Source organism: Protopterus annectens, chromosome 4.part0 (genome assembly GCF_019279795.1).
Source record: "Protopterus annectens isolate FY-2018-M chromosome 4.part0, PAN1.0, whole genome shotgun sequence".
Lineage (NCBI taxonomy): Eukaryota > Metazoa > Chordata > Ceratodontiformes > Protopteridae > Protopterus > Protopterus annectens.
This window is the reverse complement of record NC_056733.1, coordinates 352,358,463-352,373,940: the sequence shown is the minus strand read 5'-3', so window position 1 is coordinate 352,373,940 and position 15,478 is coordinate 352,358,463. Positions and strand designations below refer to the sequence as shown.

The 15,478-nt window shown below is 45.4% G+C and overlaps 1 protein-coding gene across 3 annotated transcripts in view; it reads left to right on the top strand.

Annotated features, from left to right (window-relative positions):
• TAOK3 (TAO kinase 3) overlaps window positions 1-15,478 on the top strand; it is a 2,060,965-nt gene that overhangs the window by 875,491 nt on the left and 1,169,996 nt on the right. For all 3 annotated transcript variants that reach the window (XM_044068327.1, XM_044068326.1, XM_044068325.1), the window contains exon 5: window positions 548-755. In XM_044068327.1, the coding sequence (XP_043924262.1) occupies window positions 624-755 (132 nt within the window). In that variant the 5' untranslated portion in view covers window positions 548-623. The remainder of the gene's footprint in view (window positions 1-547; window positions 756-15,478) is intronic.

Genomic DNA, 15,478 nt, shown 5'->3' with positions numbered 1-15,478 from the left:
CATTCCAGCAGGGTGCACTGTTGAAACATTTTAGCACAAGCAAACCTTACGAATAGATTTTCAGCACAAGCATCTGTACAAATCAGTTGGATATACAAATGACATATAATTATTTACAAAATTCTAGCTAGCTATGTTGGCACAAGTCCTACATCCACTGCCCTACTTGTCTGGCATGGCTGGCAGTAACTTCTGTCATGATATATATAGATATATATATATATATATATATATATATATATACACACACACACACACACACACACACACACACACACACACACACACGTTAACCTCATTTTCTGCCAAACCATGACATGCCCAGTGATGTAGTGTTTTTGAAGATAAAGGTAGCAGTATTAAATATGCTTCATAACTGTAAATGAATAAATGTTGTCTGTTAATGCATTAATTTTTGTTTGAAAGTGTAGATCTTTATTGAAGTATGCTGTATATCTATAAAAAGAGTCAAAATAGTACCATATAGTAGCACATGGTCTCTTTTTTTATATATAGGCTCACATTTTGGCTTTTTGTCTTTCATCAGGTGCTGGTGAATACCAAAATTATTTGTCGATGACGGGAAAAACTGATCACAAACTCAAAAAAAGTTTGTGGTCACAATGCCATCCTCTTCACGGAAAGGGGTGTTGAAAGACCCAGGAGCTGCTGATCTGTTTTTTAAAGATGATCCAGAGACCCTCTTCTGTGATCTACATGAAATAGGACATGGGAGTTTTGGTGCAGTGTACTTTGTAAGTGAATATATCTGACATTTATTTTTAACTGAGACCGTGCATGTAGTTTTAGTAGAGATAGAGGATGGGTATGTCACTCATCTTTAAATTACTATTAGATAGCATTATCTCCCATTTTAAGTTCTGCTGTTTCTTTTTTGATCTACCATTTTGATCCGTTGTTCACTTGTGTAAAATTTAGATAGTTTGTTAAACTGTTTTACATTACTAAATAGTTATTTTATCTGTATTAGTCTTACTTTTATATCAAACCCATTCTCCTGATGGAACTCCTTTTGGTTTAAATATTAAATTTGGATAGTTTAAGGGTTTTGAATAACCTCCTCCTCTTCCTGAATACTACTTTTGGTATTGAACTTGGGTAATGATTTCTTAAATCTCAGTGATGTAGAATTTTTATTGAACTGCTGCTGTTAACTTTTCTAGAACAGCCATATGGTTTAATGACTTCCTTTGATGGTCTACTACTAACATGGTCTCCCGGATTCAGCAAGCCCTGCACGGTGTGCAGGAGTAGTGCCAGGAGCTCCAGCAGGCAATATGTCTGCCGTGCGTTCCAGGAGTAAGCTGTAGGGACATGCATGAGCACTTCTGCACTAATCCTGCATGGAACCAGCCCTTGTATGTAAATCACCCCATTTGCAGTTGAAATCCATGCAAATGAGGTGAATTTGTGATCCCGGCAGTTGGAAGCCGGACTAGTGTAATCTGCAGAAATGTACTCCACCAGTAACAAGAGTACATTTCTACAAACTACAAAACGGAGCCATGACAGCTCCAAATAAAGGGTGGATATTATGTGGAATGCATGCTAATGACCAAATATAAGGCCATTGACATGGAAAACAGTTGCAAAAATAAAAAAAATTTTAGCCGATCTTGGCTGTTTAAGCATAGGGCAGCGGCACGCAAACGGCATCTGGCAAAAAATAATAAGAAAAACTAAAATAAGCATTCTAACCAAATTCACTATTTTGCTATTATACTCAAAGGCAGGCAGAAGACAACATGGCCAGTGAATAGTGGTTGCTAAGGGGGGGGGCTCAGAGTGGGACCTGTAACTGTGCATCAGCAGGCAAGTCTGTGCAAATGAGGGGGATGATACTGAATCCCAGACATCCCCTGCATGCTAGTCAGCATCCAACAATGTAAGAGCAGGAATAGCATGGTGCAAGCCTAGGAGTTAGCTGCATCATAGGGGTGTGTGTCAGGCATACTGTAAGTGGATTGGAGCCCTGTGGCTCAGGTTTGCCCTTAGCTTAGCAGAGCTAAGCAAGTGGGTATGTCTGAGGCTGCCTAGCACTTTTTACATTGTCTAAGCGGGTGTGCGCGCCGCCCACCAGGTTTAAAAGGGAAAAAAAAAAAAGTAAACCAGGAAATAGCAGCTCTGTGCACATATGAACACTGTTTGCACAGTGTACCCCCAGGCTTAAACAGGAAGCCAATGGGAAGGGAAAACAGCAGTAGGAAGGTAATCAGGGAGAACTAGCATAGCTGGCAGGTGAAATGTATCAGAATCAGCGAATTACACAGACAACAGCCCAGCCCAGCACAGAACACTACTATAAACTGTGCAAACACCTTTCCCTCTGGTTTTCCCACATACTCTACACCACCAGTGTATGCAAGCGGGGGAATTTTAACAAACAAAAATAACAAAATGATAGGGGCTGCAATAGCTATCATACAACAACATGTGGAAGAGGCTGAGGGTGATGAGGATGAGAATGCTGTCGACCAACCCATAGTGAGGAGACAGAGAAGAGTGTACAGACCCAGGGTAACCTACCAGGGGCTACATGAGCTGGAGATAGTGGAGCGCAATAGGGTGGGCAGGGACCTCCTATAGCAAATTGTTGAGCTGTGCCGGCCACACCTCACACACACAACTAACAGAGAGGAACCCATCGCATTGGATACCAAGGTATGTGTAGGCCTAAGAATACTAGCTACAGGTACCTTCCAAAGGCCATCTGAGGATATCATGGGGATCTCACAGGCATCAGCATCCAGGGTACTCCACCAGTTCCTGGATGCCATGTCAGCACATGCCGGTGAGCACGTATATTTCCCCAACACCCATGAGGCATTAGCCAGCAATATGCATCTTTTCAACCAAATAGAATACCCTGAGGTAATGGGTGCTGTAGACTGCATGCACATACGCATCAAAGCATCACCCGGTGAGCGGGGTAGGGTCTATATCAACAGCAAGGGCTTCTCCTCTGTCAACTGCCAGGTTGTGTGCGATGCCCAGAGCATAATAATGAATGTGTGTGCTGGCTGCCCTGGAAGCTATCATGATTCCCACATCTGGCATCTGACGCAGCTGTACCAGAGATTTGCCAATGGGGACATCCCTTACAGTCACCTAGTGGGGGATGCTGGTTATGCACTGGAGCCGTGGCTGATGACACCCATCAGAAATGCACACACACAAGAACAAGAACTCCATAATGAGGCACACGCACTGACCAGAATTGTAATAGACCGTATGTTTAGGATGCTCAAGTCATGGTTCCGGTGCCTGGACACATCCGGTGGAGCCTTGCAGTACTCACCAGCTACATGTACTTAAATTGTCATCGTATGTGCCATGCTACACAATATGATCCTGTGGAAACCGCTGCAGCAGGAACAGCACAGAGCAGGGCTATACAACTCCACCACCATTGCCAAGGCCTGCACAGGCACAGAGTGACTCAAAAGAACAACAACCTGAGCCTGCCTCATTAGGCAGAAGGAGGGGTGCTCAGTATGCCTTGCTGTTGGCAAAGAGACAACGCATAGCACATACATTGACACAGGAGGGACCCAGGGAATGACACCTTTCTCTGATTCGCACATACAGTAAAAGGGATGGCAAACATGACACTACCTGTGCTCAACCATATGTAGGGAGTGTACTATGTGCATCCAACATAGGCAGCCCTCCAGCACCATCTTCAATAATGGCACAAGCACAAGGTAATTCACTGTCCTTACCAGTCGCCAAATGGAGTAGTATGTGTTGTTATCTGTATCTATGGTATGGATGTGACCATGCAAGAGAATCGGGTGGCTGAATGGGATGCCTGCAGATAGACACCTATAGTGGCAGCATGAGATCTGTAACAAATACTGGTGTCACCTTAGTAGCCAGTACTACACATGGTGACAAAACCCACTGCAGAAAATGTGCTGGGCCACATGTGTGTCCATATGAGACACACATGCCAGTCAGGGAGGTTCACACACCCAACAACAGTCTCATCCAGCAGGACGGGTGTAGACAAACACAAAGAAAGGCTGTGCTAAGGCCTCTGAATGATGCCTATGGGTAACCTCCCCCCAGGCCTACACAGACAGACTACATCAGGTCAGGCAGTGGGATATTAGTTCTGAAGGGTAGGAAGTCAGAAACTAATATGTAGGTCAATCAAACCTAAGACCTTTAGTGCACTGATATGCCTCTAATCAGCATGATAGGTTAGAAAACAGAATGAAATGGAGTACCTGACATACCAGTACAGTCATAGCAAATGTGTACAAGTGTCAGGTGTGCCCCCCAATCCTGTGTAGCAATGTAATAACAGGTGAGCCCCCCAAATCCTATGTAGACATGTAACAGGTGTGCCCCCCAATCCTGTGTAGACATGTAGTAACAGTCAAGTGTACCCTCCCAGTCCTATGTAGAAATGTAGTAACAGTCAGGTGTGCCCCCCCAATCCTGTGTTGCAATGTAGAAACAGGTGTGCCCCTCCAAAAACCTATGTAGACATGTAGTAAGGTGTGCCCCCCCCAATCCTGTGTAGAAAAATAGAAATGGTCTGGTGTGCCTCCCCAATCCGATGTACACATGTAATAACAGGCAGGTGTGTCCACCCCCCAATCCTTTGTAGACATGTAGTAACAAGCAGGTGTGCCCCTCCCAATCCTATGTAGTAAGAGTTAGGTGTCCCCCCCAATCCTATGTAGACATGTAGTAACGTGTGTGTAGGTATAATACCAGTGGAGCACAGATGCCCAGAGCTGGCCAAGGTAGCAGGATAGATTTAGCATTTGTACAGTATGCAGGTATGTGTGTGTTAGGTTGGTGTGTTTCATATTGTGTGAGGGTGGCCAGTATGTATGCATGTTGAGGTTTGACCTGGTGGCCATTGCCCACTACTGCCGCTGACAGGGCCAAGTCGTCACAACTGCAGTGCCAAAGACAATTCCCACCAGTATAACACATGCTAACAATAAGCCATTGTAAATGTATGGTGGTAATGTGTCACCATTTGAAAGATGGACATGGCATGGCTGTTGGCTTAGATATACAAGCATTACACAGGGAAAAGTACCCTAGACATACAGTATATAATGTGTAACTGTGAAATGGACACACCCTTGGAATTGTACATACAGGTATGCATCACATTATCTGCGCCTGTATGAATACCGTTGTCGTCTGGCCGAACACTTGCAGATCACAAAGGTGATAGGAGTGATGTATTGGGAAACAGCTGATGTACCTGCACATACCAGCATAACTGGAATGCCCCATGCATATCTGCGAGTCAGATGCAAGTAGTGTCCATAGCACACATGCACCCAGCTCACCCAAACACCGACCACAGTTACCTCTCTGGTCGTATCCCTGCTTTTGGGAATGGGTACAATATGACCCCCACCTGTGTATCACAATAGAAAAAGAATGCAGCATGCAGTGCAGGTGTCCCAAGCAGGTGTGTCCCTAGCTGTAGGTAGCACCCTGCCAGCATCCACACCACCTGATCAATACTGATAGAAAGTATTGGCATGAACACCTAGCACAGCTACCCTGTCACCCCATGGGAATATACTGTATGGCGGTCTGGGACTGTAGGACTGACAGAATGCAATGGCCTGCCATAGCTGGCATGCATCACCACCAAATGGCCTATAGGCCTCTGCCAAAGGCCTGTGTCTCACATGTACTATCAATGCATGTTATGTCATGGACACCCAAATAACATAACACACTCCACGTAAGCCATATGCAAGGCCATGTGGACAAACCATAATAACATGTCAACCATGTCCCACTGCATGAACTGTGGGCCAACACCAAAACACAGCTGTGATGAGGTGATAACCTTAGGGAAAGTATCAGAGCATGTATGCATAATGTATGGAAGAGGATAGAACAATAGAGGGGGGGTGGGAGCATGGGCAGCATGGAATGTGCAAGGTCCGACACAGCTGTGTGCACATACTATCCCTGGCTGCAAACACATAAATGGGTGGCTACAAACCTACCCATACACCACAATAGGGGTAATGTCCTGACTTATGACCCTTGGCTCTGGGTAACCTGTGGGAATCTGTACAGCTGTGAGGTATTGCCACAGCAAGATAAGACCATACTGTCATGTCGATGGATGTACAGATATGGGATCCTCTGCCAGCACTGTACCAAGGTGATGAACTGGATGCACAGACCCTGCAGCAAGTGTCTGCAGCTCCCCCTCCTGAATGGCATAACTTTCCATGAGTATGTAGGCGTCTGCCCACAATACCAGAGACAGCTGCAGTCACCCTTGTTCCCCAGGACATCACTGTGAGCAAGAATGTCCACCTGACAGTATTTGAAGACATAAAACATCACAGTGTATAACAGTACACATGTCTGAATATCTCTGCTAACAATACCATGCAGCAGAAGCTGCACAGACACAATCACCTGCAGTACACACTATCCCCTGCACATTTTGACCCCATATTGCCAAATGATCTACAGATACCCTGCAGAAACAGTTTGCTTACCTGTAGGTGTACAATGCAAAGGTCTGCACAGGAGTACAAACTGCCTTGAATGGATCCACACATTCAGTACAGAAGGGCATATTGGGCATGTTCACACACTTAAACAAATGAAGCTCATGTCTGCAAACAACAGTGGACCAGACATATCTGACAGTTGCAGATGTTACTGCATACACCCTTAGTATGCACCAGTCATGCTTTGCCATATATCCAAGAACAACACACTATAATATGCCAAAAGTAGACATAGATGTGTGGAAGGGAGTGACGGTGACAGAGCCAGCCATCACGAGACCTGTCCCACCTAGCACACAGCCAAATGGCTACAACTACATGGTGTATAAATGTCACTCATTGTAGAAAGTAGCCACTGTTATTCATCAGCATTACAGACTATGTTGTGCAAGTGCTAGCTGTGCAACATGACTATACAAGGCAATAGTCATCTAGCAGCTGTATACACATACCTGCGGAATGTAACCCTGCATGTGCCTGCATGTGGTGTGTCAACCTCTAGATGAATAGGTTATGGCCCATACACACATACTGCCCACCCCATAGCCCTAATATGACAAGCCTGCTGATGTCATCCACTTTGAAATACACCCTTGGGAATGGAGTAGCCCAGTAATCTCTGTGGCGCATCCTAAAACAGCCTAATGCTGTAGTGTGATAAACTGGTTAGGTAGGAGTTCTAATCCCAGACATGGCAACTGTATATGTGTGTGTGTGTGTGTGTGTGTGTGTGTGTGTGTGTGTGTGTGTGTGTGTGTCTGCAGGTGGCAATGCTTTTTAGGTTAGTTGCACTAACTACAATTCAAATGCCCTACTTTGGCAAGGCTGCTGATGTCATTCACTGTGAAATACACCACTGGGAAAGATGTAGCCCAGTAATCTCCGTGGTGCGTCCTATAACTGCGTAATGCTGTAGTGTGATAAACTAGTTAGGGAGGAGTGCTAATCCCAGACATTTTGTGTGTGTGTGTGTGTGTGTGTGTGTGTGTGTGTAGATACAGCCGATACAGCCACAAAAGTAACGGTGTCGGAGCCGATCGGAGCCGACACCGATGCCTGAGCCACATGGTGGTCGGAACCGATCGGAGCCGACACCGAAGTGGTCGAACCAGAATCGGCACTGGTAGCCATCGGTGCCGAAGGTTTAGTTAACCTAGAATCGGCTCCAGCCGGAGCCGATCTCGACTCTGAATGAGTCGGAGCCGAGGCCGCAGGCTTGGACACAGAAGCCTGGGCCTTGGAAGACTTAGAAGTCTTGGATGGAGCCGACTTAGCGGAGAGCCCTCCGCTTAAGAAGCCCCTCAAAATCAACTTATTTCTTCTTTCCTGCAGGACTCTCTGGCTGAAAGAATGACATATAGCACAGGAGTCCTGCAGGTGAAGAGGCCCCAGACAGTACAGGCAAGAAGTGTGACCGTCTGTCAGAGACATTTTCTGACAGCACGAGTCACACTTCTTAAAGCCTGAGACCCTTTCTTTAGACATGGTGTAAAAACACACAGACACACACACCAGTCAAAGAAATTAAATTAAATATACCAAAAGGTATAACTAGTAAACACACACACACACACCCTAGAGGGGGGGGGGGATGGGATGGGTGAAAGTCTGACTAAAAAAGTAAGAAGAGACAGAGAATTTTAAGGTTTAAAACTAATATAAAACTAACAATTAAGGGTTTTTTTGTTAAAAGGGGCTAAAATAGCAAAGTAGCAAATCACTTACCAGGAGCTGGTAAAAGGAGGACCTTATCAGCGAAGCGGCAAACGAGATCTGGGTACTTACCGCCTTGCATCATGGGATATGGGGCTGCCTCGAGCTGGTAAAAGTGACTCTCGAGCTTAGCAGTGCAGTCGGAGCCGAGGATCGGCTCCGAACCCATCAAGCAAGAAAGAAGGCGAGAGAAGACAACTAACATGGAACGTTATGGTAGGTACATAACTTCTTATTTGGGAAAGGTGTAGCCTACTAATCTCCGTGGCGCGTCCTATAACTGCGTAATGCTGTAGTGTAATAAACTAGTTAGGTAACAGTTCTAATCCCAGACATGGCAGGTGTGTGTGTGCACGTGTGTGTGTGTGTGTGTGTTTGTTATTCATATCCTGTGTGGAGGTGGCTATGAGTGTGTAACAACTAGACTCATTGTGGAGCGGGTTTAGCAAATTTCTTATATTGTAGCCCTATTATATGTCACAATGTCCACTGTACAAGGATAACAGATGTGAAATAGCCGAGAGGCTGGGGTGGCAATCCATAGCCCTACATGTGACATCAAGGCCTGGTGAACAAAGTTAGCAACCCTTGTATTGCACAGAGAACACACTCAACCCACGTCTCATACACAAACACACTTGCCTAGGCAACAACTGCTATGTTGGTAGTACCCTGCATGTTGCCCACAGATAGTAACCATGGTGTGATTGCAGTGGACTACACAGGGCATGGCACCCTGTCCATCAGTACAGTACGCATGCAGACAGTGTGCCTTACCTATGCTCCCCACTGGATGCCTGCAACAGCTGTGGTGCCATCAAATGTGTCCCACAAAGGACATACCATGCCTTATACACATGCCCTGTATGGACAGATGCCACTGACACCAGGGAATACCTGTATCATGCTATCAATGTATGTGCAGGGTCAACCTGATGCCCATTACCTGTTCCCAACACATGAGGCCAGGACAGGCACATCTGATTATAACAATCTGTGTACACAACATAGCCCAGACACCCCAGGTACAGTTCCACATGTCACTGTACATGCATGTGGGATGTGTGCACATTCCAGACAGCATCTATGACATGGGCTAAAGAACACATATATGGCAAGCATTGAACAGCAGTGGTCACACACAATAGTTACCCAGGTGACTGGATGGTGAATACAGTACCCACCTTTGTGGGCCATTCCAGAAACTACACCCCTGAGCCACACCGCATACCATTGTCATATGGCCTGATGCCACAGTATACCCTTCACCTAGCCTTATATAGCCTTCTGGCACAGTCGACCACTACACACCCGTAAAGCAATGCACACATGCATGTCACTACTGGCACCCTGTGTCTGTGTGGTGTATGATGCTTTTGACCACATTCACACTCACTACAACCCCCATTGGCATACTGGAGCATGCTGTCTGATGTCAGACACCTCCACATACCCTTTGCCCATATAACCCCTGGATAATCCCTGTGGTGCATGTGATGCCTGCACAGTACTGTATTGGAGGAATTGTGAGCCTGACCCTGCCAAGTGTGTCACTGTGTGCGAGTCCCTGAGAGATTGTGGCTGTGTTGACGCTGACACCTGTTCATGTGGACAGGCGCGTATACTACACCTACCGTATCACTACCATATCACTTTGCAGATGTGACTCATCATCACATATGCGTTTGGAGAGCTCCTCACCATGTAAGTTATGTGGCACATCCAATAACTGCATAGACATGTGATAGCAATACATAGTCAGGGGTTTTATACCCTGTACTGGTAGGTGTGTGACACAAACATGCTTAGGTTTTAGTCTCCCACCCCCTCCCTGACTTTGTCTGTCTGCTTTTCTCACTCACTCTCTGGTGGGTGTGGAGAACTATACCTGCTTTGCTTAAGCGGCAGCATGTGTTTTGTAAGTAATGCTCATGGTCAGCTAATGGCCTCTGCCCGAATTGTAGCCCTCCTCTAGCTGATTGCATGCGGAGCAGTTGTGGTAACATTGCCATAGCCAATTGCATGGAAACACACTCCAATATCTAGGAACATCATGTTGGTGTTGGGCCTTTTCATTCACTGTGAGCAGGACCTAGATCTGGTGTTTGACAAACAACATCACAGATAGATTGGGGGTTTACCTCTAATAACATACACTGTGGAAACAGGCCAACACACAGGAGGTGGATGTGCCTGACATGACTACAAAATGTAAGTGTTGCTATTCTGCATTTGGAGTAATGTTGGTTTAACAAGGTGTGTGTGGATATGGCTGGTCTGCATGTTTTAATACCTGTCATGACAGTGCTATGTTTCTGAGGAAACCCCCATCTGTAAGGTCATCTGCAGACTGGGCAGTGTGTGGTGCCTTTTGTTTCTTGTGTTACTCACAGAGCACCTATCAGTGAACTGCAGAAGCATAGTGTGAGGATTGCAGTCAAGTACATCGTGACAGCCGTGAGAGTTACTGACTTCATATCCCTCATAGGACATATGTCACAACAAACCCTGTTAAAACAGTAAATGTATGCGGTTATCACAGCAACGTGTCAGTAATTGGCCCTGTGTTTGTGCCTCCAGCCCTAACTCTGTCAACCTTTGTACATGTGTCGTGCAGTAAGAGGTGCGTATGTTCTGTACACCATAATTTATTGACATCATATCTGATAACAAGCCAGTGAGATATCAGACTGCTACACATGGTGTGTATAGTAGGGGTTATATTTGAGGACATAACCTGGGTATTCTGTGGTTATCTGTACAGTACTGAGGTCTGTGTACCTATGGTGATTGTCGACAGTGTTTGTATTGTGAATATGTACCTTGGCCTGTGTACAGACTGTGGTAGATGTCATTGTTCTTGGTCCTGTACTGTCTGATGTTACCTGCTGCTCCAGTGCATGCTACCCTATTGGTTTACATGTTTGTAGGGCCAAACACACACACGTCCCATACCACAGACAGGCATTGGACCATACTGTGTAGTGGCCCAGTATATGTAGGGTTAGTGTGTGAGTGGCACATATGAGAATGGTGTTGATCAGATACTCCATATACTGTAATATTACACTAGCTTACCATATGTGGCTGTGTTCACACTGGTTGTGGTTATGCACTTTCACACAGGTGTCTGTTACTCTGTGCTGTGACATGCCTGTAAAGCCTGCTAAGCCTGCTATATGTATTCCCCCATAAGAAATGTAGGCCAGTGTTGTGGCAGTCTGCCTGTAGCCTGCACAGTGCTTTGTTACATGCCTAAAAGCTTAGTGTACTTACCCAATGTGATGTTATGTCCAGATACTTGCCAGATGTACTGATGCCAGGCCACCATAACAGTCATGTATTTCAGACAAAGCAGTGGGATGCTGTACAGATGTATGTCACTAACTAGTGGGTAGTGTGTGGCCATGTCACCTCTGTACCAACAGTTATTATGGGTCAGGACAGACAGGGGGGTGTGAATGGATAACCTGTGGGGGCAAATGTATACCAATATGTACGTGATATACCCATCTACATGGCTGTTAATATCCACATTGTCAGGCTTGGTCCACGTGTCTTGCACTAAGGGGTTCTGTGTATACCTCTGGACTGACCAGAGTGTGTCAGACTGTCAACATTTATTGGCCATATCTCTGCTGTAGCCCACAGGATCATTACTGTGCTAGCAGTGGTACTGTACTATGATGTCCTTAGGATGTCTGTCAGTAGCCAGTGGCGCACATGTTTAAAGCAGATGTGACCTCCCATGCACAAAATGTGTGTGAAGACAACCCCTATTACAGTAGCTATAGTCTACATATATACCTGCAATACATACCTGACATCCCCTTGCACAAAGTGGTTGGGACTACTGGGGCTGAGGTAGGACTCCACTTCATGTTCTGGACATATGGTTAACATATATGTATATATAATTATCCATATATCTATATAGATACATACACATATACATATCGACATACATAGATGGGTATGTATATGTACATACATATACGTATAAACACATAGATATATGCATATACACAGCAATATATGGTTACACATATACAGATAGAGATACATATGCACATGTATTTATGGATATCTACATATATATTGACAGTAATAGGTAATCAGAATAGATATATATGCACATATAGTTAGATATCTACATAAATAGGCATATCTGTACACATAGGATGTGCACGCACATATAGCTATATATACATATGTGTGTATGTACATATATATATATATATATATATATATATATATATATATACACACACACACACACACACACACACACGCACATACACACACACACACACACACACACACACATATATATATATATATATATATATATACACACACACACACACACACACACACACACACACACACGAAGAGATGTACACATGGCCATATATATGTTGCACTATACAGATGTGTATACAGACATATGTATGAATATATATGTGTATGAACATGTAGATGTATATCAACCTATTACATGTTTATATCCATATTCCTGTTATGTGTAAACCTCACGGTTGTGTATACCCTCCCAGATGTATCTCACTGTATGTATCTGCTATGTGTACATTTATGAGAAAACAACATACGTGATGCAACAGTCATAATAATAACAAGTACTACACAATTGTGGAAGTAAAGGCAATTGTTCAATACTAATCAATATGTGTATTGACAGATATATTGGAAAAACAACAGCTGTCTTCACAGTGATCATGGAGTAGTGGTTAAGTGTTGTGACTGTAGTGTACAGGGTCCTGGGTTCAAGACCTGCAAGTGCTGTTCATTTTGTTGTTGGGCAGGACAAGGGCTGTTGGATACAGAGTGATTAAGGCAGTTTTGAGCGTGTTTGCATGGGTTTGCACGAAGCTAAGTGGTACTAAGCAACAGGTAAATGTACGGGCGCTTACACGGTGTAAGCTTCGGTTACCAGTGAGCAAATCAGCTTAGCTGTTATATTGCAGCAATGCTCATACCTGCTAAGCATGGCTTAGCCCTGGTAACCAGTTCACACCACCCAGTCTGATAACATAGCAGGGTAATGACATCTGTAATAAGTGTATGTAATGCCATGTACAATACATGTGCCTATGTGCTGTCATTACAGTAGCAAGGGGTGTGAGTGTCATGTCTGGGACACAGACTTATATGAGGCCTGTGCAGCAATGTTGTCCTTGTGAATGTGTTACATACAGGAGTAGTAGAACAGGGTACGTGCTGTCACACTGGCATGTAGTGTATCATGGTGGTACTACTGTTGACAGTGCTTACCAGGCAAGAGTAGAGTGCAAAATGTAGTACTGACATGCACACCTGCAGGTATAGCTGAACTTCGAGGCCTCCCTGTTGTATCCCTGGTGTGTGAGCTGTGTCACAGTATATAACCCCTACTGGATAATGATGGTTACACAGACTGTGCCTGCCAGGGATTCCATGGGCATATCCAGGTACAGGCCTTGATGTGCTACTCTCACTTGATGATGACAAATGTCTGCTGGAACCAGGTCCCTCCTGGGACTGGCCAGGACCACATGCTCGTGGCCTGGTGTGGTGTGGACATGCCCCCTCGCAGTTCCGGGGCTGGTACTGCCACTACGGGAGCCCCTTGGTGTCCTAGCATGTCCACATTGACTGCCCGATGTTGGCGTTGCTGGCCTACGGCTGTCGCTGCACTCCCACCACACGTTCAAGCACGGACAAACCATGGTCGATGAGAGCCATCATCTCACCAGACCGTCTATCCATGAGCTCAGTAAACGCACAGATGGCACCAGACAGTTCACGAAAGTTGTCACTTGCAGATGTGAGAGCAGTCCTCTGCAGCCTCAGGCCCTGTCTGGTGTAATGTTCCATACGTGCTTGCGCTGCCATGGCAGCCTGAAACATGTGCCTGCTGATCCAGCTGTGTCGCATCTGCCAGGGGCATGATGACCAGCGGCCCTACCATGAGCACCTTGGGGCATCTGCCTGTGTGGTGCCCTGTCAGACATCCGGCTATGCCTGTTGCGACCAGACACAGTAGGCATGGTTGCCACACTTTCCTGTGCACTGCCACCAAACGTCAGTTGTCCCTTCGCTATGGCCACTGGTGATGGAGTATGTATAGGCACTGAAACTGTGTGTGGGGTTGGGGTGGCTAAAAGGGGGATGTCAAATGATGGCACTGTTTCGGCCCCTGACAACCCCACCTGTGCCTCAACAATACTATCATAATTTTTGGTGTCTGTATGGACACCAACATCAGATTGCATGCAGGAGGGACCCTGACTCACCTCGCTACCTGTCAAGGAAAACAATAAATGCACTTTAAGACCTGTACAGCATTGCATAACAGTATATACACACACACATGCACACGCACACACACACACACACACACACACACACACACACACACACACACACACCACCTTAATACCTACCTGTCCATGACTTTACAAACAGTCCCACGTATATTCCCATGTGTTCCCTATCCTGCATCACACTTGATAACATGCACTCATTGATGCCATTCATTAACATATCAGTCCTCTAAATGCCTAGACACGTGATCACAACAGAAGACCTGTTACTCCATTACCTGCCTGACCTGAGTGGAGTGGTTTAACATGGCCTCACTGCTGTCATTCAGTGTTTACCCTGTGTATGTCCGGACATCATGAGCATGGCCCCTATATATGGGGGCTACTATGTTCACTCTATAATATCACGCACTGGAGTGTCATGTGTATGTATTGCTCAGTACATTCCAGATATCCTGCTCAATCAGCTTATCATGTGACAACTGTAATATATGGATACACTCCCTGCTGTTGACTAGTAATTCTCCAATGCATCTGTAATGCTGCGCATGTGGGCAGTCACCTCTCTGCTGAATGTGATACTAAGGGTATACCTGGTGTCTACCTTTCTTCTCATTGCCTGTTCAATGATACAGACCTTATTATACTGTCAGCTGTCCTGTGATTACATACATGACAAGTATTCCTGGTGTGTCATGTGGCAGTCCATGTACTGCACGATCCCAAAGGAAGGTACTTCTGTATGAACAACCCCTCAATCACACACGTGCATACATGGACACACACACACACACACACACACACACACACACACACACACACACACACACACGGATCCTACTTGCATCAACCTCCCTCCACTTCACCAGAGTGACCCTACAGACAAACTAACCACCCACC